A 27,931-nucleotide genomic window follows, 5' to 3' on the forward strand; every position below is an offset into this window, starting at 1 on the left:
GCCTGCCGATGCAGGGGACACGGGTTCGTGCCCCAGTCCAGGAAGATCCCACATGCTGCGGAGCAGCTGGGCCCGTGAGCCATGGCCGCTGAGCCTGCGCGTCCAGAGCCTGTGCTCCGCAACAGGAGAGGCCACAACAGTGAGAGGCCCGCATACCGCAAAAAAAAAAAGATAAAGCCTCTGGATTTGGCTAGCTTTTGTTAACTGTTTTGGAAGCCTGAGGGGAAAACATGACAGGTTTAAGTCAGCCAACTATCAGCTCAAGGCACACGGAAAGCCCAAGGGCCTTTGTAGTGACAGTTAAGGAGAGGCTTCTCTCCTGCAGCAGAGAGAAAACTACCTAAAACAGGCGCAGGATCTCATTGTAAGGCTGGCTGAGCTGCAAAGGAGATAAAATATTCAGTCTTGACAATTCTCCTTTATTAAAGTCAGGGCCTCAACAGCAAGAGAGTGGGACACGGCAGCATAAACAGGGTGGAGGAGCCTGCAAATGCTGAACACCAGGATTCCGCGAGTGTGGGGCTGGCAGGGGCAGCTCATACTTCCTGTCCTGAAGAGCCTGCCAAGGCCTCTGGTGAGGCAGATGCCCGAGGAGGAGGATGCTTGAGCTCCTCAAGATGCGCTTCCAACGCCCTTATTCTCCAAGCCAGGAAGCAGTCACGCCTCAGCACAGCCTGAGCAGAGAACTACAACTGCTGTCAGGGAGGAAATACTCAGACACTGAAGTAATTGCAGAACCTAATATGCTACCGCCAGGAACCGGGGGAAATGTGTGTGAGTGGCTCTTGAGGGTAGTGAGCCAGGGATGGAGGTTGAGGAAAGGCTATAAGGCAGGATAACGGAGAGTTTATCATCATGGGAGCATTTACCCGTGACTTGGAGTGAAGGACACCTGAAGCTGGTCCTAATATTACTGCTGAGATAGCTACTGAGGTTTGGACATGAGTCTGACATACAAATGAGGTGGAGATGGGGGAACTGCTGTGCCAGGATTAAGGAAAGGGTCAGAAAATTCCAGGAGGTGTGAATGTTAGAATGGATTCATTATGTGAGTCTGAAGAAACACCTAAGTTCCCAGGAGGACACTGCCTTCACACAGGTAATAAAGACTGCACTGGTGGGGCTTCCCTGGTGGCGCAGTGGTTAAGAATCCGCCTGCCAATGCATGGGACACGGGTTCGAGCCCTGGTCTGGGAAGATCCCACATGCCGCGGAGCAACAAAGCCCGTGCACCACAGCTACTGAGCCTGTGCTCTAGAGCCCGTGAGCCACAACTACTGAACCCACGTGCCACAACTACTGAAGCCCGTGCGTCTAGAGCCCATGCTCCGCAACAAGAGAAGCCACCGCAATGAGAAGGCTGTGCACCACAACAAAGAGTAGACCCCGCTCGCCACAACTAGATAAAGCCCGCGTGCAGCAATGAAGACCCAATGCAGCCAAAAATAAATAAATAAATTTATATCTTAAAAAAAAAAAAGACTGCACTGGGGAGGGGGCACCAGCATCTCCAACAAGATCAGTGACTCCTGCCCTCTGCAGGCAAGGGGTGACAGTAGGAAATGCCAGTCATGGAACTGGGCATGCAGGGATAATGGGGTTCCAGAGTGGCAGAGGCCATGTGTCGTTACTTAATTGTCAGAGGTGAGGTGGACATAATATAATGGACGGTAAGGCTGGAGCGGGAGTCAGGGTGCCTTGATTTGCAGGGCTTTGTGACAGTGGCTAAGAGATCACAGAGTCCTGAGGGACAGTTTGCTAGAGTGTTACTTGTATAGCCAAAAGAAAGAAAGAAAAGAGGCAAGCTGGTGGGCAGACCCATGAAGATTCAGGGGTCTGGTCACACTGATGAAGTGTTAGAGGACCAATGACCTGAGGCATGCCCACATATGTTGCACCTTGTACCCCTTAGCGCTGAGATAGAGGCACAGGGTTTAGTAGGCCTATCTGGGTTTTGGAAGCACATGTATTATATACTTGGCATATTCCTCTAACCCATTTGTCGGGACGGCTGGTTTCAAGTGGATGCCACAGAAAAAAAATCTACAGCAGTTTCAGGCTTCGGTGCAAACTGCGTTGCTACTCTCTGTCTACGTGGTGCTTAAGAATATGGTGTGGAGTCTTTTTGGCAACCGCTGTAGAAGGTTACAGCACAGCCCTGCAGGGTCCTGGAGTGAGGCCATGCTTTCTGCAGCAGAGAAATACTCAGGATCTTGGTGTGTTTCTAGGCTCTAGGAGAGACGGAGCACCTGATTATGGGTCACTGAGGGACCAAGCAAAGGGAGCTGTCTCCTCCTGAGCTGGGCATTATCAGATCCACAGAGTCATAAATTCAGACAAACACAGCAGTGATTCATCCTTATGGAATTGATATCTACTCAGGATATGGGTTCACCTTTCCTGCCTTCAGTGAATCCTCCAATACAGTCATGCTAGGTCCTAGAGAATAGCTGGTCCATTATCATATATATTACATAACATTGCCTCAAGGACCACAGTTTTGGTAAGAGCCGTGTGGGCAATGGGCACGTGACCATGGGATGTACCCCTCTTACCATATACCTCAACACCAGAAGCAGCCAGCATAGATGGATGGAGTGGCTCAGCTAAGGCACCGGTTATAGGGCAGCACCCTGCAGGGCTGGGGTGCTATCCTCCAGGATTCAGTATACATGATTTAACAATGGCTCATAGATATGTGTCCCCTGCTGTTAAAATACACAGGTCTGGGAACCACTGGGTAGAAGCATGATTGACTTTTCTTACCATCACAATCAGGGACCCACTTGAAGAATTTGTACTTCTTTTTCCTACAGTCTCGGCTTGGCTAGATTAGAGGTTTTCGATCCTAGGGGCAGGGGGATGCTTCTACCGGGAGACCCAGTAGGGGTCCAGTGAATTGAGATCTATGGCTACCACATGGTCACTTTGGGATCCCCATGCCAGGTGACAAGCCGGCAAAGAAAGGAGCTATTATAGTGGTGGGAATTACTGACCCTGACTTTCATAAGGAGCTGAAGAGGAGTATGTCTGAACCCAAGAGTGTTACTTTAGAGCCTCATAATAATGGTGAAGAGGCAATTGCAGCAACCACGAGCCAACAAGAGCAAGGCATCTAAGGGTTCAGATCCTTTGATGATAAAGGTCTGGGTCATACCACCCAATCTAGACCAGCCGGAATGCTGGCCAAAGGTGAGGGAAATTTACAGTGGTTGATGGAGGAAGGAAGGTATGAGCCCAGTTACAGCCTCAGGACAAACTGCAGTAATGACTAGACTATCCTGCACAGGAGAGGAAGGACCTGGCCTATTTTTTATTTTGCAGCACCTTAAACAGCACCTGGCACATGGTAGGCACTGCGTAAGTATTTCTCGATTAACTGAGTGAATGCTAGAGTTTGAAAACAAGATGAGGTTGCAAACCAAGCCAGAATCTGAGCTAATAGACTTTTTTTTGGCGGGGGCGGGGGGGGGGGGGGCGGAGGGGAAATGCATATCTTAAATTTAAATTTATTTAAAAATTACAAAAAAGTCTCCACTCAAGTTGGTGAAAAAATTTGAAAGTAGCAACAATGATCTTGCTTAATGACCGGCAGTCTAATGCAATTTATAAAATTGAACAAAATTTGGATGTGTGTCTTATGCCTCTGTAGACACGGGACCCCTTCTTTAGGTCCCTCTCTTTAGGGTCTGGTAGTATCATTATTGGGACACTTTCCAAAGCCTTTTTCTTTTGGACTCTATGCAAAATGATTCGATAGACGCCTGTGATGGAGCTTCGGGCATCTCTCCCTTGGTTATTTCGAATATGCTCTTCCGTAATGCCCAAGTGTTCTAAAGTGCTTTTGACCTCATTTTCTTCTTCTTTGAGGGTGCTGGTTTCTGACAAATGTTTCGGATCCAGTTGGAAAGGCTCCAGAGGGGTGGGGTACGGCACTCCTTGCATCCACTCATTGTTCATGATGGAGTCGATTCCGTACCTCTCGGCGGGTACCTGCTGGAGGACTCCCCGGATGAGCCGGAGGCAGGGCTCTGACACGTGCGGAGGCTCGCTGTACGTTCCCTCCAGGATGCTCTTCTTCAGTTTGGCCACGGTCTCTGCCCGAAACGGCATGGTGCCCGTCACCATGAAGTACAGAAGCACCCCCAAGGCCCAGATATCCACATAAACGCCAACGTAGTGCTCGTCTCGAAAAAGCTCGGGCGCCGCGTAGGGAGGAGACCCACAGAAAGTGTTCAGCATTTCACCTTTCTTACTTACTGTGCTGAACCCAAAGTCCCCCACTTTCACACAAGTATTATTGGTATAGAACACATTTTCTGCTTTCAGATCTCTGTGAATAATCTGGTTTTCATGCTGTGGAAAGAAGACAACGGGGGAAAAAGTCATCATTTTCAAAGTAATATACCAACATTAAAGATGCATCAGTGGCTCTGAAACAATGAGGTGATAATGGTGTAACAACAGAAATTCAATGGAGATCAACTTAAGTCATGTCAGACCTCAGATCTTGAGAGCTGCCCTGTCATAACTGTTAGCCCAGGGTAAAGTCCACACCCTCCAAGCAGACCAAAGGTTCTGTTCTGGGTGAGGGTTGGAGTCTGTCCCCCACACGTGGACTCAGGAATTAGGGCCAGAAGTAAGACCCAGATCTTGTGAAACACAGTGAAACAGTCATCCTTCCTTTCTGAGACCATGTATGGGTTTTTCTGGCTGAGCAATGTCTTGAGAAGGGCCAACCCCAAGAAGGTGAGGAGTCCTCTCCCAAGTCCACACCCCTGCTCCTTTGGGTGGGCTCCTTTATCGCTATAGGATTCAATAGAAGGGAGGATACTATGTTGGGCAAGGTTCTGGCAGCAGATCCAATCCCTACCCTTGAATTCTGGATCCAGGCAACCTTGAAGACCCTTGACCAGTTTAATGCCAAGGGCTCTTGGGAAATGGTTTAATGTCACTTTTCCGGCTGGATCTCCTGTGGCAAGAATCCAGGCTTTGGAGCCTGACATCTTGGTTAATTCTAGATTCAACTATACCAGGTGTGTATGTGAGTGTTGCCTTCCTTCTTGGGAAAATGGGACACTGAGAACCGCCTCATAAGGCTGTTGTGAGAACTGCATGGGATGCTGTATCTATAGCATTCAGCATGGTCCTGGCACATAGCAAACAAACCTGATAAAATTGGAATCTATGTCTATCATTCACCCTTCCTCTTTTTGGAGACCAGAGGGCTAGGAGAAAGGTCAGGGTGTACAGCCTCAGAGGACTCAGTCTGCATCCTCTACTGCTGGATCCTCTTCTGCTCTCCCACCAGATCTCTTTTCCAAGTAGAATGTGCAAGGCTCTGCCCATCTGCTCCATTGCTTGGTAAGGGTCTGGCTTATTCCCTGGCCCAGGGAAAGTTCACCCCAGCACAGGGCCACTTAGATGACAACCACAGGTCTGAAACAGCCACTACCATCACACTCACGTTCTCCCTGCTCACTTCTTTTTCCTCCCCTTCTCCCTCCCAGCTGCCATCTTGGGCCCCTTAGGTCACTAGTAACCTGCTAATAATTTGGCCAGGAGCTCACTGATCCCAGTTCTTGTCTCATGACATCCGAACAGAGAAGCAAACTAGAAACAGTCTCTCAACTAATATAGACACCAGACAAGTGTCTCTTCCTGCCAATTGGACTGAGAGCTTGGCAAAGAGGGCAGAAAACCTTTGCACTAACAGAGTGGTACAAGCGGTCATCAGGTCTGCAAGTCAGATTCCTCCTGTGTGCCCAGCAGGACAACCAACAATAGGGAGGGCACAGGAGAACCAGTTCATGGAGGAACTGGGGAGTATGCTTATGGAGTCCAGGTTTATCTAAAGACATAATCAGAGAACTAAAATAAGAATGACACAAGCAAGTGTTAATGTGTTGAGCACAGAGGCAGCAAGAGCTAGTGGGGGACTTCCCTGGTGGCGCAGTGGTTGAGAGTCCGCCTGCCGATGCAGGGGACACGGGTTCGTGCCCCGGTCCGGGAAGATCCCACATGCCGTGGAGCGGCTGGGCCCGTGAGCCATGGCCGCTGAGCCTGCGCGTCCGGAGCCTGTGCTCCGCAACGGGAGAGGCCACAACAGTGAGAGGCCCGCGTACCGCAAACAAACAAACAAACAAAAGAGCTAGTGGGGTTCACCAAAGGCATGAAGATCAGCGCGGGCTGACCCAAGATTGAAGAAAGTTTCACAGAGAGAGACAGAACTGAGCTGGGTCACGAAGTGTGGATGGGATTGAGGATGTGAGATGTGAAAAGAGGGGAGAGGGCATCCTAGACACAGAATTAGGGAGGCAAGGCCAAGAAGCAGTGAGAAGCCAGCTCTCCAAGTAGTGGAAGACGGGGCTGGAGGAATGCATGTGGCCAAGGAAGGGGTGATGGTCATCCGGCTGCTCAGAGTGAGTCCTGCCAACTTCCACAAAGGCCAGGAGGCTGCCGTGGAACTGGAGATCCCTGGGCATTGCTTCGGAGGCAGGGAGCACAATCCCAGACAGACATCTGACTCTCGCAGAAGGGACTGCTGTCTGCCCTTGTAGGACTAAAGTCTTCGGGGATGCTTAGATGATGGTAAACTAAAGCCCCATGCTCCCACTGTGGGTAGAATGGGAGCAGGACTCTCCCTCCTCGCCCTGCTCACCATGTGCTTCACGGCAGACACAATCTGGGAGAAGATGAGCTTGCTCTCTGGTTCTGAGAACTTCCCTTCAGTGCTGATTTTCCCAAAGAGCTCCCCACCCCCTGCATACTCCATCACCAAGTGGAGCTTGGATAGAGTCTCCACGACTTCATAAAGGCGGATGATGTTGGGATGGTGCAGTTTTTCCATGCTGGAGATCTCGCGGGATAGGAGCCTTTGGGTTTTCTGGTCCAACTTGGTCTTGTCCAGGATCTTAATGGCCACCTTTTCTGGAAGAAAAAAAAAAAAAAAGTCAAAGGATGTGCCTGAGTTCATAGCTATTTAGAACTGGAAGGAACCTAGTCCCTCTGTTTCACTAGACACAGAGGTTAAGTGGCTATTTCCAGCTCAGAAAGCTCCTCAGCAGTAATGACAAACAGCAATTTTTGAGTTCAACATCCATGCTGGTCCCTTAGATCAGTGTGACTCTACCACGTACAGGTTTTAATGCCAACTCCTGCCTCCCAAGGAGGTTTCAGTTTGGTGAGCTTTATCCAGTTTTCTGGATAAAGTTAAAGCACCTTTATTTAGCCGACAGAGCCCCTCTTGATCAGGCCCAAGCTACCTCTTCAGCCCCATGGCCCACCGCTCCTAACCACCTCCCCATGCACCCTGTAGTCTAACGTTACAGAACGTTTTGCTGTTAAGTGAAAAGGTACAGGACATTCATGCCTGGGATCTTTCCTCTTCCTGGATCTACCTGGATTATTTCCTCTCTCTGGCTCATCACTCCTTCCTGTTCTTTACTCAGTTAATGCCGGATGAGTCTTCAAGGCCAGCCTCAGAACCAACCTCTTCCAGGAAGCCTTCTATGACACCTGTCCCAGGAAGATGATGACATCCAGTTTCTGTGTATTCTCTGTACTATAATCTCAGCACATCTAACTATAAATATTGACTCCTCATCTGTTTCTTCCTCCTACCCCCTTCCTTGCGTGGGCTGTTTGATCTGATTTGACTTTGTCAGTGCCTGGCACACCATGTACCAGTACAGGAAACACCAGTGCTCGGTGTGTCTGGATTGTTGGAAAGCCATGAAGAGTCGGGCACTGCAAGGTGCTGCTGGTGGGAGGACTAGTTGGTAAGATGGTTCTGGACCGTAGTTTGGTATTACGTCTTAGGAGTCTTTAAAATGGTCACACCCTTTGACCCACCCTTTTTACTTTTGGCAATTAATCTTAAAGAAATAATCGGACACGTGTACAAGATTGCTTGTGTAAGAAGACTTCTCTAACACTGGGAACAGCCTAAGTGTCCAGCAAGAAAGATGGTTAAAGCGTGGTTCATCTCTCTCTCTAATGGTACAACATGCAGCTATCAAAACAATCACGTTGATCTTGATTTATGAACATGGAAAGTTGTTCAGTATAGAACAAGTGAGGAAAAACACAAATGTGCATTCGCATGGGAAAAAATCTGGCAAGATATACACCAAAATGTTTAGAATAGTTATTTTATTAATGGGGGGGATCATGGATGGTTTTCTTTTTTTAAAACTTTTATTGGAGTAGTATAGTTGATCTACAATGTTGTGTTAGTTTCAGGTGTACGGCAAAGTGAATCAGTGATACGTATATATATCCACTCTTTTTCTTTTTAAGATTCTTTTCCCATGTAGACCATTACAGAGTATTGAGTAGAGTTCCCTGTGCTATACAGCAGGTTATTATTAATCTATTTTATAGTCACATATATATGTCAGTCCCAATCTCCCAGTTTATCCCCCGCTAATGGATGGTTTTCCTTTAATTTTTTTTTTTTTACTTCTCTGTGTTTTCTAATTTTCCTACAATTAATTATACAATTAACATAGATTGTGTAATAAAAATGGTTAATGTTTGAAAATGAATGAATCGCTACTCCGAAGTAACACTTCATTCATTTTTTGGTTCAAACTGGACCAGACTTTCTATTAGATGAGAAAGAATTTTGCAGGCAAATAAACAGGGAGAACGGGATGGCAGGGCGCCTGTTTGACCTACTTGCAAAACAACTGGTTTGAGGAACTTTTGGCACAGTGGTTATGGGCATGAAAATAGAAGCTGCTAGTTTAAAATAGGAGTGTTATCGGTTTGTTAAAAGTAGGTCCATTAGGACTCCTGGAAGACGAAGAGGCAGGGCTCGCTGGTGCCTGAGGTGACCGCGCTTGCTCGGGTGGGGAAGGAGGAGGGAAGCTACACGGAGCAGGACCCTCAGGGCTCCCGCGACCTCCGCAGGCAATCCTCCCGGCAGACGGATGGACCGCCACGGCCGGTCCCCGGGGCGTTCTCGCCCCGCTGCTCGCGTCCTTTCTGCTGTTGAGGCTTTAGGATTAAGATTCCCCCCCGCTCTTTACCTGAAACAGAAACTCTGGTTTTGTGTAGCCTGGTAGGCGAGCTGTTATCCCAAGGGCTAGAATAATGAATTCCGTCCTTCAGCCTGGCAGCCTGCCTGCGGAGGCAGGGTCCTCCCCAGCGCAGGCCAGGCTTCTGCTTAGGTGCGGGTCCCTCTCTGCCGCCCCCTCGGCCGCCGCAGCTGCACGCGCGCTGCTCACCCTGCGACCGCCCAAGAATCCGGTTGGGGTGTGCGTCCAGGCCGCTGTCTCAAACCTCCCTTTAGGACAATCCTAGTTTTAGATTTTCAGTTTTATATTTGAGCGGTTCTTAGGAAAGGCTGCCCTCCCACGGCCGGGACCAGAGTGAGGCAGGAGAATGTTTGCGAGAGGAAATGCGTTCTGAAATTCTACACCCTCAGGCGTCCGATGGCTCACTCTAGTCCCAGCCTGTTTCCTCCGCTTTGTGTTAAATCAGATTATAGTCATGCCGCATAACGTACATGTATAATCATCTGAAACATTTGAAAAAGCCCTGGTGTTCTGAATTGTCACTAAGTGGTAGAAATTGCCGGCTCGGGAAGAACTGGGTCTCTAAGTCCACCCTTTCAACAAATGTTCAGGCAGTACCTACTCTGCACCAGACTGTGAAAAAGACAGACATGCTCCTACAGTCCAGTGAGACTTTGAAAAAACCCTCATTACAAGCGTGGCACGTGTTAGGAAGGGGCGCACATAGGAGAACAGAGAGATCCCTTGAGAAATGACACTTGCCTTGTGAACAGGAGGTGAGGAGGGAGGCCCAATACTTGGCCATGGGAAGGGGACAGTGTGCCAGGTCTGGGCGAGATGTCACGTTTGTGTTTCAGGATCTAAGAGGAGCCCACTCCGCTGGGCATGGAGAACTGGCAGGCTGGGGGGAAGGGGTCCCAAACCAGCCTGCAGCGTAGGCAGGCGTCACATTACCCAAAGACCTGGAAATTATTTCAAGAAATGTAGTCTTGGCGGTGGGAAGACGAAGAAATACACTCTCAGAGGAAAAAAAACTTTGCCGGACATATCAGTAAACAAAGGATGTTGCAGCCATTAAGCCTTCACGTTACAGTCGCTGAAGGTGAGGCCTGAGGGAACTCAGGATAGAAATGGGATGCCAGCCATCGAGCAGTCAGCTCTGCTGCCACCCGACCCCCCCTGCACCCTGAGGAGACTCAGAATGAGAAAGCGCAGGATACTGGCCCCAGATAGCTGAGGTGCACATCAAAAGCATGATTTCAATGAGTCCCGACTTTTGCATCTTCCCATACCCAGAAAACTGCTGAATTCCTTAACTTGCAATATCCGGTTTTCTTTAATTAACAGTAATCTTTTGAAGTTCTGACTACCTGGTCTTTGTTGCAAAAGCTTCTATATACCCTGGCTCCCCCCTCACCTCTTCAGAGCCATCTGAGAGACTGTGTCCCCAGCTTAAGTCCTCAGTTTTGTCTGCTGAATAAAACATAATTCTCAACTTTTAGGTTGTGCATTTTTTTTTCAGTTGACATGGTGATGGAGATTGAGGTACAAACTTCCACTTATAAAATAAGTCACAGGGATGTAATGTATAGTTCAGGGAATATAGTCAGTAATATTGTAATAACTCTGTATGGTGACAGATGGCTTACCATGGCGATCATTTTGTAATGTATAAGAAGATTGGATCACTATGTTGTACACCTGAAAGTAATGTAGTATTGTAAGTTAATCATACTTCAATTTTTTTTTTTAAGTAGCCTATATTTTTAGGGCAGTAGGAAGACACTACAAGGTTTTAAGGGATTGTCATAACCAGATATCCACTTTAGAATGGGTACTCTGGCTGCAGTGTGGGAAAGGGATAGGAGCAGAGCACACCTGAGGGCAGGGTGGTGGTTTTGGAGGTGATGATAGCAACCGCAGGGAGAGGACTCGACTCTCTCGGTAGTGACGGAGAGGAGAGAGAGAGAAGTAGAGAAATTCGAGAGGTAAACCTCCCCTTTCTCCAAATTTGTTGAAGAGACTGACACATTTCCTTAAACCAGGACTTGCAAACTCAAATGTCTCTAGAGGCCAGGGTGGAAACAGGGTGGAAAGCTTATTGTAAGGCAACAGGGAGTAGTGGGGACTGTGGAGTCCTGAGAAGTACATGGCCCAGAGCAAAGGGGCAGCTGCTACTCAACTCCAGACAATTGTTACTGTTTGGGATGTAGACTCAGTGTTATCAAATCTAACTTTTTTCAAGAGATATCTGAATTGTAATGCAGTCATTCTAATCATTAAGTGTCAGCAACGAATTCAAACTTTCAAACCTAGAGTGGACCAAGCAAAATCTGTCTTTGGGACCAAAGGGACAGGGGGAGGGAGCAGATATTAGAACCTAGAGAGGGTTGTGTAGAGAAAGCTACCTTGAGGGGAGCTGAGACGTCCTTCCAGAAGTACAGCTGGCCTGAATCAACCTCACAGTCAGGCTGGGGGAACAGATCTCAGGCTCTCCCTCTCCTTCCTTTGATCCAGTTCAAGGGCTCCCTACAAGCTAAAGCCAACTGGAACCCACAGGACTAAAGAGACGTGATGAAGTCTGGGGCAGAGAGCAAAATGAAGGGTGGAAAATGGATCTGGGGAAGCAGGTGGAAGATGTCCAGCACAGTGGGCTAGGAGGGTAAGAGAGGGGGATGCAGTGGAGCAAAAACAAGGGGATGTACCCCGAGTCAGAGGGTCAGGGAAGATTTTTAACACTTTCCCTGGACTCTAAATGTTAACTAGAGGAAAGTAGGGGAGAAGCAATAAGGGGAGATTCTAATAGTAAGGTTGTATAGGAGAGAAGATCTTGAGGCAGGAAAGACCCTAATACCTTAGGGTAACGGTCTATACACTTTTTTGATTAGCTTCCTTTACTAATAAACATTTTTGAGCATTGCTCTCTATGTATATTTATTTATAAATTATATGCATGCACTACTAATATACACATTTTAAATGTATGTAATCATGGAAATTTAAAACATGTAATAACAAATAAATATAGAAAAGAAGTTCTAATATTTTCTTCCCTCATCCCAGTAGGCACCCCCATGGGTATGTGCACCCTACTTTGGAGACCACTGCCTTTGAGGAATTGAAAGAAGAGAGTGGAGCTGGCACAAATGAAGGAAAAGATAGGCCAAGACGAGGCTGGAGAGTCAGCCAGGGCCAAAGTCTGTGAGTCATATTCTGGACCTCAGATTAAGGGCATTGAGAAACCACTGGAGAGTTTCTTTTCTTTTCTTTTCTTTTCTTTTATATTGGGGTATAGTTGATTAACAATGTTGTGTTAGTTTCAGGTGGACAGCAAAGTGATTCAGTTATACATATACATGTATCCATTCTTTTTCAAATTCTTTTCCCATTTAGGTTGTTACATAATATTGAGTGGAGTTCCCTGTGCTATACAGTAGGTCCTTGTTGCTTATCCATTTTGAATATAGCAGTGTGTATATATCAATCCCAAACTCGCTAACTATCCCTTGCCTGCACCCTTCCCCTCTGGTAACCAAGAGAAACCACTAGAAAGTTTCAAGCAGAGAGCGAGCTATATGACCAGCCTTGCATTTTCTAAAAGACCGCTTCTGGCTGCAGTGCAGAGGATGACATAAATATGGATGAGGGAGACAGATTACAGCAATTTAATCCAACTAGGAAAGGGTGAGATACTTAGAAGGGAGCATCAATAGCACTTGGGGTTCAGCCAAGGGTTAGGGTTGAAGAAGAGGTAAAGGTTTCTGGGTTGAGGAATGGGGAGGATTGGTGGTGTGCGCTGGAGGGGCATCTTTTTTCTTTTTCTTTAAAATTTATTTATTTATTTATTTTTGGTTGTGTTTGGTCTTCATTGTTGTGCACGGGCTTTCTCTAGTTGCGGCGAGCAGGGGGCTACTCTTCGTTGCAGTGTGTGGGCTTCTCACTGTGGTGGCTTCTCTTGTTGCAGAGCATGGGCTCTAGGTGTGAGGGCTTCAGTAATTGTGGCACACAGGCTCAACAGTTGTGGCTCGTGGGCTCTAGAGTGCAGGCTCAGTAGTTGTGGCTCATGGGTTTAGTTGCTCCATGGCATGTGGGATCTTCCAGGACCAGGGCTCGAACCCGTGTCCCCTGCATTGGCAGGCGGATTCTTAACCACTGCACCACCAGGGAAGTCCTGGAGGAGCATCTTTATTGTTGTTGTCATGGCTCTGTGTACTCCCTCAACATCTCTGGTCTCTCTCATCGTGTTTTCTCAGCTGAACCACACCCTGGTTAAATCCAACCTCCCACCTACTCTCTGCCTACACCCATGCAGTGACCATGACGGCTTGTCTCACTTCGAATTCATGATCTATAACCTCAGGTGTGTCTTTATTGCTCCTGGCAGACACACTATATTTCCCTGGTCCAATAGTGCCCCTACACTTTTAGATGACGCTTTCATGCCTTCTCTTCTCCCATCAAATCTCTAATACCTTCTCTCTCTCCTCACTCATAGCTGATGACTTAGATTTCTATTTTATCGAGTAAAGAAAGCCATAGAAGAGAATTTCAAGTTCCTTCTGCCACTTCTTCCAGCCTACCTGAATCTGTGCCCATAAACTCTGTCTTCCTGTTTCTCTGGGTAAATGGTCCCTGCTCCTATCTAAGGCCTAGCGAAGACCCCTCTACATGTTGAATAGATTCCATCTACTCTCCTCTACTCAAGAACAGGCATCCAAGATTTCTTCCTTCTCTCCTGCGTCATAAGTTTTAACCTTTCTACTGAATCTTTTCCATCTGCATACATTCATGCTATTTACCCATCTAAAAAAAAAAGTCTTCCCCACAAAAATGCATACATGTTACCGAAAGACTTGTACTAGAATGTTCATAGTAACGTCATTCATAGTAGCCCCAAATTGGAAACTATCCTCACGTTCATCAACAGTAGAATGGATAAATAAACTGTAGTATATTTGTACAATGGGCTGCTACGTAGCAATAAGAATGAAGCATCTAAACTACATAAAATAATACGGATGGTTTTCCCACTTTTTTTTTTTGGCTGTGCTTTGCGGCTTGCACGAGAGATCGAACTCGGGGCTCCAGCAGTGAGAGAGCTAAGTCCTAACCACTGGACCACCAGGGAAGTCCCCAGCTTTCACAAGTTTAATATTGAACAAATGAAATAAGACAAAAGAAGACATACTGTATGATGCCATTTATATAAATTGTACAGGTAAACACAATCTGTGGTGTTAGAAGTCAGGGTAGTGGTTATACTTGGGGATGTAGTAAACAGAAGGGGGGAATAGGGGAGCCTCTAAAGTACTGGGAACGTTCTCTTTTTTGAACTTGGCAGTGGTTATATGGGTCTTTTTAGTTTGGAAAATTCATTTAACTGCATATTTGTGATTTTCATACTTCTTTTTGTATTTATGTATGTTAAACATTAAAAAAAGTTTTTGAGAAACCACAAAAAATCTCTCTCGACCCCACTTCCCCCTCTAGCATCAGGCTCTTCTTCTCATTCTTTTGTAGCAAAACTCTCTTAAAGAGCTGGTTCTACGTCACTGTCTCCAGCCCTCCCCTCATTATGTCTTGAACCTAAGAGATATTGCTACCAGAAAAGCTCCTCTCAGGGTCACCGATGACCTCCAAGTTGCTAAAACCAATGGCCAGTTTCCAGATTTCATCCTTCCTCCTAGAAACACCTTTGTCACTTGGTTTCTAGGAAAACACACGCTCCTGGTTTTTCTCCTACCTCTTGCCACTTCTTCTAAGGCTCCTTTGCTGTGTTCTTTTCATCTGCCCAGCCTCTAAATGTTCAACACCTGAAGGCTTAGTCCTTGGACATCCCTACAATTTCCTCAACAATTCCAGATGCATAAATACTCCTGCCTACAAGACCCCTCCACTTGGCTGTCTCAGTTTGGCTTCTTACAGAAGCAGATCATGAGGCAGTGATTCAGGTGCAAGCAGTCGATGAAGGAGGTGGTACCCAGGAAACACTGGTAGAAGAATGAGGAAAGGCAGCCAATTAAGGATGTGTTACTAAGCGAGTTACCAGTTAATCCTGCATGGCTGTTAGCATAACTGACATCATCTCGGGCTCAAACAATTCTTCCTGTCCTTCCACTGACCCTACCCAGGACTGCACGATGCGGCAAATCACTTCTCTGTCAAGGGCTTTGTAGTTAACAGATATTGTTTAATGATCGGTAGGTCCACGTGGCCTCTATGCTCTGTTAGTTCCCAAATAATGATGAAGACCTTCCCTGACATTTTCCTGGTACCCACGAGACTAGTTACCCAATCAATCATCTTGACTTAGGAAGGTACTTCCTGTTTTCAAGGGTACTCCCATACCCTAGGTTAGCTATAAAATGGCCCCAGTGGCCCTTCGGGCGGTGCAGAGGATAGCTGCGAGTGCTTCCAGATCTTTGTCGGGCCGATCCTGAACCCACCTTGTAAGGCACCCTTCAATAAACTGATCCATTGAGTATGTGGGGCTGCCTCATTTCAGTCTCAAGATGACTTCTCAGCTCGATGGGCATCTTTTGTTCCCTCCATCTTCCAACGATCCTGCTGCCAGTTATCGTTTGAGTTTTATCATGAGAAGAGTGAGAGAGCTGGGGTATTTGTATATCAACTACCGCCAGTAACTAGTCGTTGGCTGTTCCTGGCAGACATTAATTGCCCTCTATTTCCCACGCATGCAGGAACAGCAGCTCCAGCAGCTAGAGGAAGCCCAGAGGCAAAGAGATGGAGAGACTGGCATTTGAAGGTCTGGCCTGCATGCACTGAAATGGTAAGGCCCAAGGAGACACGGGTGAGGCACCAACAGCCTCCGCTGTGCACGTGTAACAGGTACGCCCAGCATAACACGTCCAATACTGATCTCCCCCGCCCCAAACCTGTTCCTTCTACAGTCTTCCCGGTTTCAGTAACTGGAAACTCTATTCTTGCAGTCATCCAGGACAAAAACCTTGAGTATTTGACTCTTCTCTTTTACACTCCACTTTCAATCTGTCAGCAAATCCTGTTATCTCTACTTCTAAATACAGCCAGAATCCAGCCACTTCTCAGCCTTTCACTGCTCCCTTCCTGGGGAATCTCTCTCGCCTGGATTATTCCGATAGGCTCCTAGCTGATCTCTCCTTTTCTGCCTTTGACCCCTTGCAGCCTATTTTCAACAGAGCAGCCAAGGTGATCCTATTAAGCGTTAAGCCAGGTCGCGCTGTCACTTCTCTGCTGCCTCAAAGGGCTCGGGTTTCCCTCATAGGAAAAGCCGAAGTCCTGACTTTGCCATACTGCGTATTAACCCTATGCGGTCTGGTCCCTGCCACCCTCTGCTGTCACACGCCTCAGCCGTTCCTAGAGTTTTACAGGCACTCTCCCACCTTGGCGCTCTTCTGCTTGCTGTCCCCTCTGCCTGACCACGTTCCCCCATGGACTCCAAGGCCAGTTTCCTTATTCCCTTCAGTTCAATGATCACCTCCTCAGGGAGGCTGTCCCTGGCCATTTTGTCTAAAACTGCAGCCCCCGGTGCTCCCTCCCCTCCCCTCTGCTCTATCTTCCTTCCTGTCCTTATCACTACGTAGCATAATGAATATTTTACTGGCTTACTTTTGTCTGTCTCTCCCTGCTAGAACATAAGCTCCACAGGACAGATTGTTGTCTATTTCATTCAATTCTGTATCTCCAGTCCCTAGAACAGTGCCTGTTACACGGGAGGTGATCAACAAATATTTGTTGAATAAATGATCTCACTTAACACTCACAAGAGCCCAGGATAAGCATCCCCACTGCAGTGTAACTCAAGTTTGCGCCTTGCATTTTCATTTATTATCGTGTCCCACGCATCCTCCATGTTACCACAGACTCTCCACAATTGTGATTTTTAATGGCTGTGTGACTTCCATCCAAGTGCATATGCTTTAATATCCTTGAGCTTTCCTGCATCATTGGAGCATATAAATTATTTTGAGTCCTTTGCATTATAAATAGGGAACTTCTTTTTGTTATAGTAATACTGAATTTATTTTTAGGATGGATTCACCAAAGCCAATAACTAACCATTCTTAAAGTAAGAAAACATAATTTTATTTATTTTCAATTTACTTTTTTATTGAAGTATAGTCGATTTATAATATTGCATTAATTTCTGCTGTATAGCAAAGTCTTTTTTATATTCTTTTCCGTTAGGGTTTATCCCAGGATATTGAATATAGTCTCCTGTGCTATACAGTAGGACCTTGTTTATCCATTCTATACATAATAGTTTGCATTTACTAACACCAAACTCCCAGTCCATTCCTCCCCCATACCCCCTCCCCCTTGGCAACTGCAAGTCTGTTCTCTACATCTGTGAGTCTGTTTCTATTTCATAGATATGTTCATTTGTGGCATATTTTAGATTCCACATCTAAGTGATATCATATGGTATTTGTCTTTCTTCTTCTGCCTTACTTCACTTAGTATGATAATCTCTAGTTGCATCCAGAAAACATAATTTTAAACTGCTGTTTTAATGAATGTACTCAAGAGGAGGGACCCCTTTTTCAAAACCACTGGGCCTTCTCGGTCAAGCTTTACTGGAGCCTGTGTGAGTCCCCCAGCCCTGTCCTTCTAGGAGATTAGAGCATGAAGGACCCACCAGAGAGTACTGCCATGCATTGCTCCCTCCCATATCTCTTCCCACCACTACTGGATTTTCCGGGGAAGTTATTATACTAACTTAATTCACCAAGTATCTGTTGAATATTTATTAGTTATAATGAATGTGGGGAAAGTCTGAGGATCAATATGATACAACGTCTGACACCAAGGAGCCTACGACCAGGACATACAAGACTTTCACTGTACCCCAGATTTGTTAGGCCCCAAACCTTTATTTCTCATGCATACTGTCTCTTGGGTTCCAAGATGGTCATTGGGCTCCTTTACTTGACCTCCATGTACCTCCAAGTCACTGCTTCCAGATCTGCACTCTCAAATCCACTTCTTCTCCTGTATTCACTATTCACTGCTAAGTCATTAAGGCTGGAAACCTGGGAGTCATCTTTCCTTCTTCCCCTCCCTGTCCTCTCCTGCTTTCCCCCATGCAGTTGACCACAGGTTTCCCAATACTCTAAAATAGTTTTCAAATGCATCCCCTTCTCTCCATGCTCACTGTCACTTCCTTAGTTGAGGTGGACATCATCATTCATCTGGATCATTAGACTAATATTTTATTCTGACATGCCTGACTCTTGTCATGTCCCAACTTCAATTCCCTTTCCTCACTGAAATAATTAATAGTTAATCATTTTATTAATTGCTTGCTTCAAGCTCTTCAATGGCTTCCTGATACATAAATGACAAAATCCAAATATGCAAGAAGATTCTCCATGATCTAGTCCCTGCCTCCATCACCCACCATATCTCCCACTGCTCTGTGGGTGCATCCCATGCACTAGCCTCATTGAATTACTCTTAAATCTCCAAACACTCCGCACCCTGGCTCACACCTCCAGTCACTTTACATCCTCTCTCTCTGACTGGAATTTCCTTTCCTCTGTGTCCTGCATTATTTCTCCGAAAACCTCAAGACCTGATGCAAGCCTTTCCTGATCGATTGACCTTTTCCTGATTTCAGCCACAGTCGAGCACACCCTTTGTAACCTCACCCTGTGACAGCACGTATCAGTTGTTTCCTGTCTGTCTCCATTACCTACTGCGAGTTCCTATCAGGCAAGAGCTGTATCTCATTCATCTCTGTAAGGCACAAGAGAGTTTATTATATTTTTTAAAAAAGAAGGAATGAACCGATGCATAAATAAATTGAGAGAGAAGAAGAAAGGCTTCTAGAAACATGAGACTAGAGTAACAGAGAAGAAGACCAGGGATGAAGGGGTCAGAAAGGACAGCAACAGAGAAAGGGACGGGCACCCATGGCCTCTTTTACTTTTGTTTGAGGCAACAGATGGGACATAAAATATTCAGAAGCCCAGTGCGTCATTTCTTTTGAGAAATTTCTAATCAGCCTAAAAGGGGACTCATGATGGCTTCAGCCTGCCCGATCAGCTTGCAAGGCCCAGGAGAATCTGAGCCATTAGCTATAAAAATAAACTCCAGCCAGCAGGGGCCTATACTGGAGCCTTCTCTTTAGGGAGCCAGAGCAGCTGGTGTCTTTTTTTAAACTACTGTCTTGGGAGCTGCCCCTGGCACAGAAACCCTCCGCTTCCCTGGGAACCTCCTCCTTTATCTTATCCAGGTTGTCCATATTTCCTAGAAAACCTAATGACAATTCTTGGCAAGCTGGCTTTGCATGGGAACCGTATTTATACAAATCGCTCTTCAGACTAAGTCTTCTGACATGGCCTGGTAATGGGACAGGGTATTTGTAATTCCCAGCAAAGCTAAACCACTCCCTGATAAATCTCCTTCCATTGTAGAGGTAAAGATTTTAGAGGAATGTCCCCCTGTCTTTCCAACCCAGTCTGCTCCTGGTAGCCTAACGTCCTCCCTCTTTTCATAAGTCACAATCTTCCAGTCTTGCCTCTGTCATCCTCCCAGAGTTCTCACTTCCTAGTACCTACACCGCCCGTCTCTTTCTTCATCCCCACATCGATTCACATCTGGGTCTCCCCTCCTTCACACTCTCAGTTCCTTTTGTCCTCACCTTCCTACTCTTTCCTGGGCTCACTTCTGATAGAACCCAGAAGAGAGATGAGCACGGTACCAGGACGAGGCCATCCCGGGATGAGTCTGCAAGTTGGGAGGTGAAATCTGGGATTCATTTTCCTGTTGCATCAGTACAATGTACACAATGACCTGCTGTTAACATTTTCTGGCTTGTTTAAATGTGCCTGTTGAACTGATTTTTCCTCTGCCTGTGCTTTTGGCCTTCCTCTCCTTTTGTGCACCCATCTCATCCCATAAGCAGAGGCTGACATTGAGCCTTTGACAATAGGGCTACTCTGTGGTGGTTTAGGAGTGAGGAGAGCATGATAGTGAGGCCACTGAGGCCCCCATCCACACAGCAGGAAAACACCGCATTCTCTGAAACTCAAGGGACTAGAATTAAGTGAATTCTGTAATCCAACAGGCAAGAAGCCTTTGGCATTCAAGAAGAAAGTCACTATGTAAACACAATTGTGGTCCTTCCTCTTTCTTCTGTCCTCCTCACATAACAGCCTGTCCAAGGAATTAGACGCTTTCCTGCTCCTGGCTTGTGGTGGTTTCCCTGCTTAGCTGGTTATTGTCGCGGTGATGGTATGTCCATCAATCTACTGTGTTCTCCACTCTCCCATCTCAGAGACGCTTCTTTGGACCTCGGGCCCTGCTGACAGTGCAGTGGGTCGTGTGACCCGAAAGGCTGCAGCTGACTTGACATAGGCAGGCCCTTGACTCAGCGGTGGCCTATCGCCGGCTGGTCAGTGAGCGATTATATTCTCTTTTCAAAATCTGAGCTGAAATAGAATGAAACTAGTGGGATGGAGATGGGATAAAGCTGAGAGGTTATGTAGATATGGGACTGGAAACAATCATTCTTGGCCATATGCCTTTGGGTAATTAAGCAGAGAAGGCCACTCCGCAGAAAGAAGTACGAAGTAGAAATGAGAAGCCGCGCAACCCCAGAGAAAGGGGAGATGGAGGGGGTAACCTCCATCCTTGAAACGTGGCTCTACCTCCCTGCTGAGCGGCCACAAGATTCCCCTGCACACAAGTCACCCTGTCAGCGTGAGCTCATCTGAGTCGGCTTCTGTCCCATGAAACGAATGACGTGTGACTCACACAGGCCTAAAGGACCTGGACTTTTTTGAAAGCAGACTAATACTGGCACTTAATGGATACTTGCTACATGCTCTGTCTAGGTACATGGTAAATATTCGGTATATCATATCTTTTTAAAATTCGCTCCTCCTAGCAATCCTAGGCAGCTGATATATTTCCTTCACGTATACGTAAGGAAATTGTGGCACAGAATGGTAAAGTAACTTGTTCGGGGGTCACACAGCTAGAGGAAAAAAGAATTGGAATTCCACGCAGGTCTGGCTGACTCCAAAGCTGATATCTTTCCACAATATTGCACTACCTTCTGCCACCTTCAAGACAAGGTGCCGCTCTCTCTTACACACTGTCTGAACGGAGAGGGCGGGCAGAAGGTAGGTGCTGCTTCTGAGTCTTGGTTATACACTCTAGGACTTGCGCATTGTCCCCTGCTTCCCTGCTGCAGGCACTGGAGGGCAGGATCCCTCCTCGGCAGTCCGGCCGCCAGGAAGGAGAATGGCTGGTGAGCAGGGTGGGGTCTGGCGGGGGTCTGGGGCTGAAGAAGGCAGTGGTAGCCCACTTGGTCGGCTTGTTCAGGGCAGCATGTGAAAGAGCTGCCCCCTCCACCCTGCACCAAAATCCCGAGGTAGCTTGCAGCGAAAAGGAAGCTGGGTTCTAAGCCTGTCTCTGCCATGACCCCGGGACAGCCACTTCTGAGCCTCCATCTCCCCATTTGTAAAATTCAGGAGGGCTAGATGAGGTCAGTGTTTCCCGAAGTGGAACCTTGAACACTCATGGGGCATGCAGTGATTTTAGTGCATGAAAACAGCCTTAAATAGCACCGAAACACAGCATAAAAATGTTATTTCTGTATCGGTTCTCCCTTCACTCTCCTAAGTAAGGTAAAGAGAAACTCACAGATGGGTTTTTGGCATGTTTTAAATTACTTTCAGTCACTTCGTAAGTTTCCTTTAAATTTTATTTTATTTTTTTGGCCATGCCGTGTGGCTTGCGGGATCTTAATTCCCCCACCAGGGATCAAACCCATGTCCCCTGCCGTGGAAGTGTGGAGTCCTAACCACTGGACTGCCAGGGAAGTCCCCCTTTAACATTTTTTGCAAGTTGCTAAGAGAATAGATTTTAAAAGTTCTCACCACACACATATGAAATTGTAACTATATGAGGTGGTGAGTGTGTTAAATGACCTTATTGTGGTAATCATTTCATAATATATACATACATAAAATCAGAACATTGTACGCCTTAAACTTACACGATATTATATGTCAATCACATCTCAATAAAGCTGGAAAAATAAATAAACAGAACTTTGAAATTTGTGTGCATTGTATTTATTTTTACCACTACCTTCTACTCATGGGTTTTCATGACTTTAATATCAAATTTCCTTCTGAAATAGGTTTAAGTAAAAAATAGACTTGCACAATGATAGCTACCATTTATTGAGTGGCTACTCTGTGCCATGTACTTCATATATATTATTCCTAATTTCCCCAACAATTCTAAGATACGAGTCATTATCTCTATTTTACAGCTGAGGCAACTGAGGACCAAAAAGGCTAAGTAATATGCATGAAGTCAGATACCTAGTGACTGAACGAGGATTTGAACAGATTTGTCTGATGCTGAAGCACATGTTTTTTCCACTATCCTATCCTCTCCACTAGAATCTAATATCTGAACCTACACTCGGGAAGCAGCTCCAACACGCTTTGCTCAGACTTTAGCCCCTGTGACCTCCCTGCCACAACGGACACTCTCCCCTTTCTGAATTCCTCTCCTGGTTTGCCTTTATGCAACTTCTCCTCTCCACTTCCTGTTCATGTCTTCCTTTCAATTTCTGGCCCCTTATCTCCTTATGTGTTTTATGTTGTCTTTCACTCTTGCTCTAGACTATTGAAAAGCAACATCTTTCCCAATTAGATGTGAATCGCAGCCCTAGAGCTGCTTTTATGAGTAACGTAATCAATGCTACTGGCTGCATTTTGTCAGCGAGGAACCTGAGGGCTCAGAGGAGCGCTGTAATGTCCCCAGGTAGGTAAGGTGAGTAGGCATGAACCCAGACACTCGGGCTCAGAGCAAGATAGAAGGGGACTTGGAGCTCCAGTGACTTGGGCGTGTGTGCACGCATGTGCGTGCGGGGGTGTGTGTGTGTGTGTGTGTGTGTGTGTGTGTGTGTGTGTAGGTAGAGGAGGTTGTGGTACTTTCTCCATAGGGGCCAAACAGGGATGAGCGGGCAATGGGATTGGGGGTTGGAGAAGAAAAGAAAACAAAACTCTGACACGAGAAAGCGCAGCCCTGGAGACGTGGTGGCAGCCTGAGTGCAAGGAGAATAAATGTCAGTACGGGACTCTCAGGGAGAGGGCAGAGCCCATGGGCTTTAGGAAGTCTGTAGATTATACCGAGTTGCAGGCATTCTTTCTCTGTTCTGTGACTCCGTTATGACTATCTCCAGGATTAGTTAGCTAAATTAGAGGTAACTTGGAGAAATGCCCACATGGGTTGGGCAGCAAAGGGCTGCTGGTCTCTCCACACAGCTCCTCTCTGAGGCCAGAGCGGTGGGCGCTGCTGGGCTAGAATCCAGAGTGACCAGCAACCAAGCAAGCGTGGCTACTTGGTAGCAAGCAAGGAGCTGACAACAATGAGAACTAGTACAGAGCAGACTGAAGCAGAGAAGTTCTTGAGGTCAAGTCCCTTTTCCCCAAACCTAACAGAAGCAGCAGCCTCTGGTAAGGAGGAGAGGCTGGACCCCGCTATCCACCGACCATCCGGGAGGTCCCCTGTGCCACTGGTATTGACAAACATTGACAAACAAACACAAACAGAAGTTACAAATAAGGACCCGGAATACGAGTGGCCTTGGAATCAAGCCACACTCCCCTCCGCTTCTCCAAGGTGTAACTGGAGAGGACAGATTGCCCTCAATGTTTTAGTGAGTTCACCTGCATGCTACAGTGGGAGAGTTTTTGGAGTCAAAATCTTCTAAGATTAAACTGCTAAAGCCACATTTGACATCTCTGGATCTTAGTTTCCTTATCTATAAAGTGAAATAAAAATACTGAGCTCACACCATCGCTGTGAAAATGAACGGCGGCAACAATGGACGGCGGCCGGTATAGGACTTGCACTTAGCAGGGGCTCAGTGATGACGCCTCACCTGCCTCCTTGGCCCTGGACTCTTAACCCGACCCCCAACCAGGTCCCAACACCCTGGGCATCACCCGTGGAGTTTGGATCCTACCTTTGGTTAGGGAGTGAATCCCGAGCTTGACCTGGGAGAAGTTCCCACTTCCGATTTCCCCTCGGATGCGGTAGAAGCCGATGCGTTTCCCCAGCGTGATCTCCCTCACCACCTTCTGGTCTTGGGACATGTCCTGGGTCAGCTTCTCGAAGGGTGTCAGCTGGCGAGGCTGTCCCTCTCCGTCCTCCTTGGTGCACTCCGTCTGACCGCCACTCTCCACGCTCTCTCGCCGGTCCCACCTGGCATAGCGGGTGTTCTCCAGGCCGCCTCCATTCACATACAAGGCAGTCATCGTCCTCCGCAGGCCCACGTTTCCATCTCAGCAGAGGCACCGATGGGGGGGCAGGCTGGGGAGGGGCCGAAGGGGCCCGGCGGGTGGGAGATGGGAGTTGACTGCCAGAGCCCTGTGTCCTTGGGAGCTGGGCAAGCCCCCCCTTCGGCCGGGGGAGGGCAGAGGCCAATGCCAGAACCGCCTACCAGCCAAGCCCGAAGCCGCCCTCGCTCGAGACCTTCTTTCACGCTGAACTTCCCAGCTCTAACTGGACCATCAGGCACACGTCCAGGTACCAGAGCCGCTTCCCTGATCAGGATCCAAGAACTTTCTGGCTGGCCGTGCTGGTGCTCTGTGGTAGGTGGCTGTGTCCCAAAACAAAGGCTCCAGTTTGCTATTTCCTTTGATGGCCAGGGAACCTTTTGCTCTGGTGTGTAAACGCCCCGCAGAGGCCCTCAGGTCCCCGCTGCTGGCGCGTATCTCTGATCTTCTTCATTTTGCACTTTTGCTGTCAAGTTGCAGGGCCCCGGAGACCTGATAATCTGGACCCCAGGAAAGAAGAAACTTGCAAATCAGCCTTCTGGTCACACGGGCAGCCAGAGGAGGATTAAATCCCCGCAATGCCACTTTAGCCGGCCTTTATTTAGATGAGCCTTCCTCTAAGCCGTGAGCTGTCTCAAAAACTTGGTGGGTGCTACTTCATCCTAAGAACAGAGAATAAGGAAATGTATTAGCCCATGCTAATGTACAGTACGGGATTTATAATGAATGTGAAGCTGCTTGGCAAGCGCCAGTCTAAAAGCACTCTACAAATTTCAGTTATGACTCATATCAGTAGTAAATGCTTGATCACGTATGATTTAGTAAGAAGAAGATGTACGCACACACACCCCTCGATCTACATTTCAGAAAGGCCCTCACAGCCTGTAAATATTTCTAGCAAAATAATTTTTCTGCTTCTGTTTCTGGCTTGCTTTGAAGCCAGAACTTTTAAAATAATAATACAGTAGGGAATTCCCTGGCGGTCCAGTGGTTAGGACTCCACACTTCCACTGCCGGAGGCCAGGGTTTGATCCCACGAGCCACGTGGCACGGCCAAAAAAAAAAAGAAATTAGTAGGTACAGTGGAAATGTCTTTAGTAAAATCTGTCAGCTTTTCTGGTTGCATCATTTATAAAATAAAGTGACCACGATGTCAAATTTTGAGATAAAATGATAATACGATCATCATAATGACAAAGATTTCCTATCAGTTTTCAAAAGTTCTTACACTGATTCGAATAACAATGTGTTATATTTCCTTTACACTGTATGTTCTCATACACTGGCTAATTTTTCTCCTAGGCTTATTTTCTAGGTATTTCTAATCAGGTGTCAGCCTCCAGGCCCAGCAGCTCATTTTGAAGGTTCAGAAACAGGGTAATGTTACTGGAGGGCAAAAGTCTATGGCCTCCTCAGTGATGAGAAATACTTGCTCAGCTAGAATATCTTCATGACTTTCTTCCATGCAGCCTCCAGTAAGAAATAATCACTTCCTCCCTGGATCCCCACAGCACTCTGTACAATTTCCGACAGGTCTCCTATCCCTGAAGGTGGGAACCAGGTTTAATTCATCTCTATATCCTGCTCTTCCTCCTCTCTCCCTCAGCATGGAGCATGATGTCCTAAATAAAGAAAGTGTTTGCTGAATGTGCGCTGAACTCGATTTTTGGACTTGAACATTCCAAACCAAAAAACCCGAGCGAAAACATGAGAGACTGCCTTGGAAACGGGAATTCCCAATTCTGTTTGATGATATCACATTATTCCAGTTAGGTACAGAACTGCTTACACTGTAATTGTGTTTAAGTATGGGGTTGCTCAATAAAGAGAAACAAGGACAGGAAAGAGGAGTGGTGGGAGGCTGCCCATCACTGTGCCTATTTCTGCATGGGGGAGGGGAAGCTGGATGAAGGATAAAGGATAGAGGTTTAAAAGGGGCCAGGTATTAGTAACCACACACATCTCTAGGCTAGAGTCTGAGTATGGTGTTTTAAAAGACATTTTAAGGTGAAAGAGCCTGAATTCGCTTGAGGAAAATCTAAGCCACTGGTTCTTAAGCCTCCTGGAGTTGCACACTCCTTTGAGATTCTGATGAAGCCTCTGACCCTATCCCCAGGAAAAAGCATGCACACCTAATCTGCATCCAGTTTTAAGGGGTTCACAAACCCTCTGAGACCCATCCCTGTACTTCAGACTACGAAGCTCTACAAAGATCTCCTCAGATCCCTGGCAGAAAGAGACCACGCAGACAAGAAGTGGTGTAACAATTTTAATTCTGAAAGAAACTTTAGCTTCACCTACGCAAAGAGAGTAAGGCCTTTCGACAGGATGCAGTGCTCGATCGCCTCGTGTTCCTGCAGCTTTCAGGACCTCCTGGCTCTGTGTCCTTCCTGGGCCTTGCTCAGGACTCCAGGCTTGCCTCTCTCCCAGTGCCTCGCCACGGTGCTGTCATTACCAACCCCAACTAGATAAGCACCTGGAGGGCAGGAACCTGCACCTTATTCTTCGAACTCCCAGGGCTCAGCCCAGTGCCTGGAAGTTGTATATGATAAGCATTTGTTGAAGAAGGAATGAATTAACCTACCAACTGATTGATCGTTACATTCAGGTATGATCTATTGAGTAGAGGTAAATATTTTATTTATAGACACATACCACTATCCCAACATTTACTTGAATTATCTCAGAAAGCTTATTTCCGTCCACATTTCCAAGGCCTGGGCTACCTTCTACTGGCCAATAGTATTCCTGGCCCCGCCTTCTTGTGTAGGTGAAAACTTAATCTGAATTCCATCATCCAACTGAGAATTGCTACAGTACTGCTTAGAAATCCAAAGTCTTCAAATTATCATGCACTGGTTAGAGAGGGAAACAGGAGCTCTCATTCATTGTTAGAGGGTATGAATTGGTACAATTTCTTGGAGAACAACTGGCTATAGGTATTAAAGTACAAGTGTACGTATCCTTTGCCTCAGCTATTCCACTTGAATTTATCCTGCACATACATTCACAAAGGTATACATATTTCTAATATAAATATGGCTAGATAGATATTCACTGCTGCATTGTTCTGTAGGAAAAAACTAGACATTAATTAATTAAATGCCCGTCAGTAGGGACAAGTTAAATAAGTTACAATACATACATATACAAAAATAGTGGATTATTTGTGAAATAATTCATTGTATTTGTGAAAAAGAATGAGTTATGATATCCAAGATACATTGTTAAGTGGTCAGTAGAGTTTACATAATGTGATATCAGAAGTATAAGAAAGAGGAGGGTATACCTGAGAAACTGGCAATATTTACTGCATTTGAGGAGGGGAGTTGTTGGACTGGGAACTAGAATGAGAGAAAGGTGTGTATTTTTCACTATTTACTCTTTTTATATGATTTACCTTTTTTCATGTGCATGTATTTACCTTTAAAGAGAAAATTAAAAATATGTAATATGTTGCCATTTTACACATTTGGTGTACAGAAAGTTTGCTTTACTTTTGGTTATACAGGGAGATTGCCACACCTGATTGTCTAATACTAATGGACTGCTTTTAAAATCAAAAGATAATTAGGGACTTCTAGTTAAATACAGAAT

General features: G+C 46.5%; 1 protein-coding gene across 1 annotated transcript in view; it reads right to left on the reverse strand.

The window, feature by feature from the left end:
* Positions 1–3,538: 3,538 nt before the first annotated feature.
* The window catches only part of NIM1K (NIM1 serine/threonine protein kinase), a 69,534-nt gene continuing 45,141 nt past the window's right edge, over positions 3,539–27,931 (reverse strand). The window contains exons 3-5 of the mRNA XM_060007060.1: positions 24,022–24,996; positions 6,662–6,930; positions 3,539–4,356 (exon numbers count right to left, since the gene is read on the reverse strand). Coding sequence (XP_059863043.1) covers positions 3,607–4,356; positions 6,662–6,930; positions 24,022–24,313 — 1,311 coding nt within the window. The 5' untranslated portion in view covers positions 24,314–24,996 and the 3' untranslated portion in view covers positions 3,539–3,606. The remainder of the gene's footprint in view (positions 4,357–6,661; positions 6,931–24,021; positions 24,997–27,931) is intronic.

Source organism: Delphinus delphis, chromosome 3 (genome assembly GCF_949987515.2).
Source record: "Delphinus delphis chromosome 3, mDelDel1.2, whole genome shotgun sequence".
Lineage (NCBI taxonomy): Eukaryota > Metazoa > Chordata > Mammalia > Artiodactyla > Delphinidae > Delphinus > Delphinus delphis.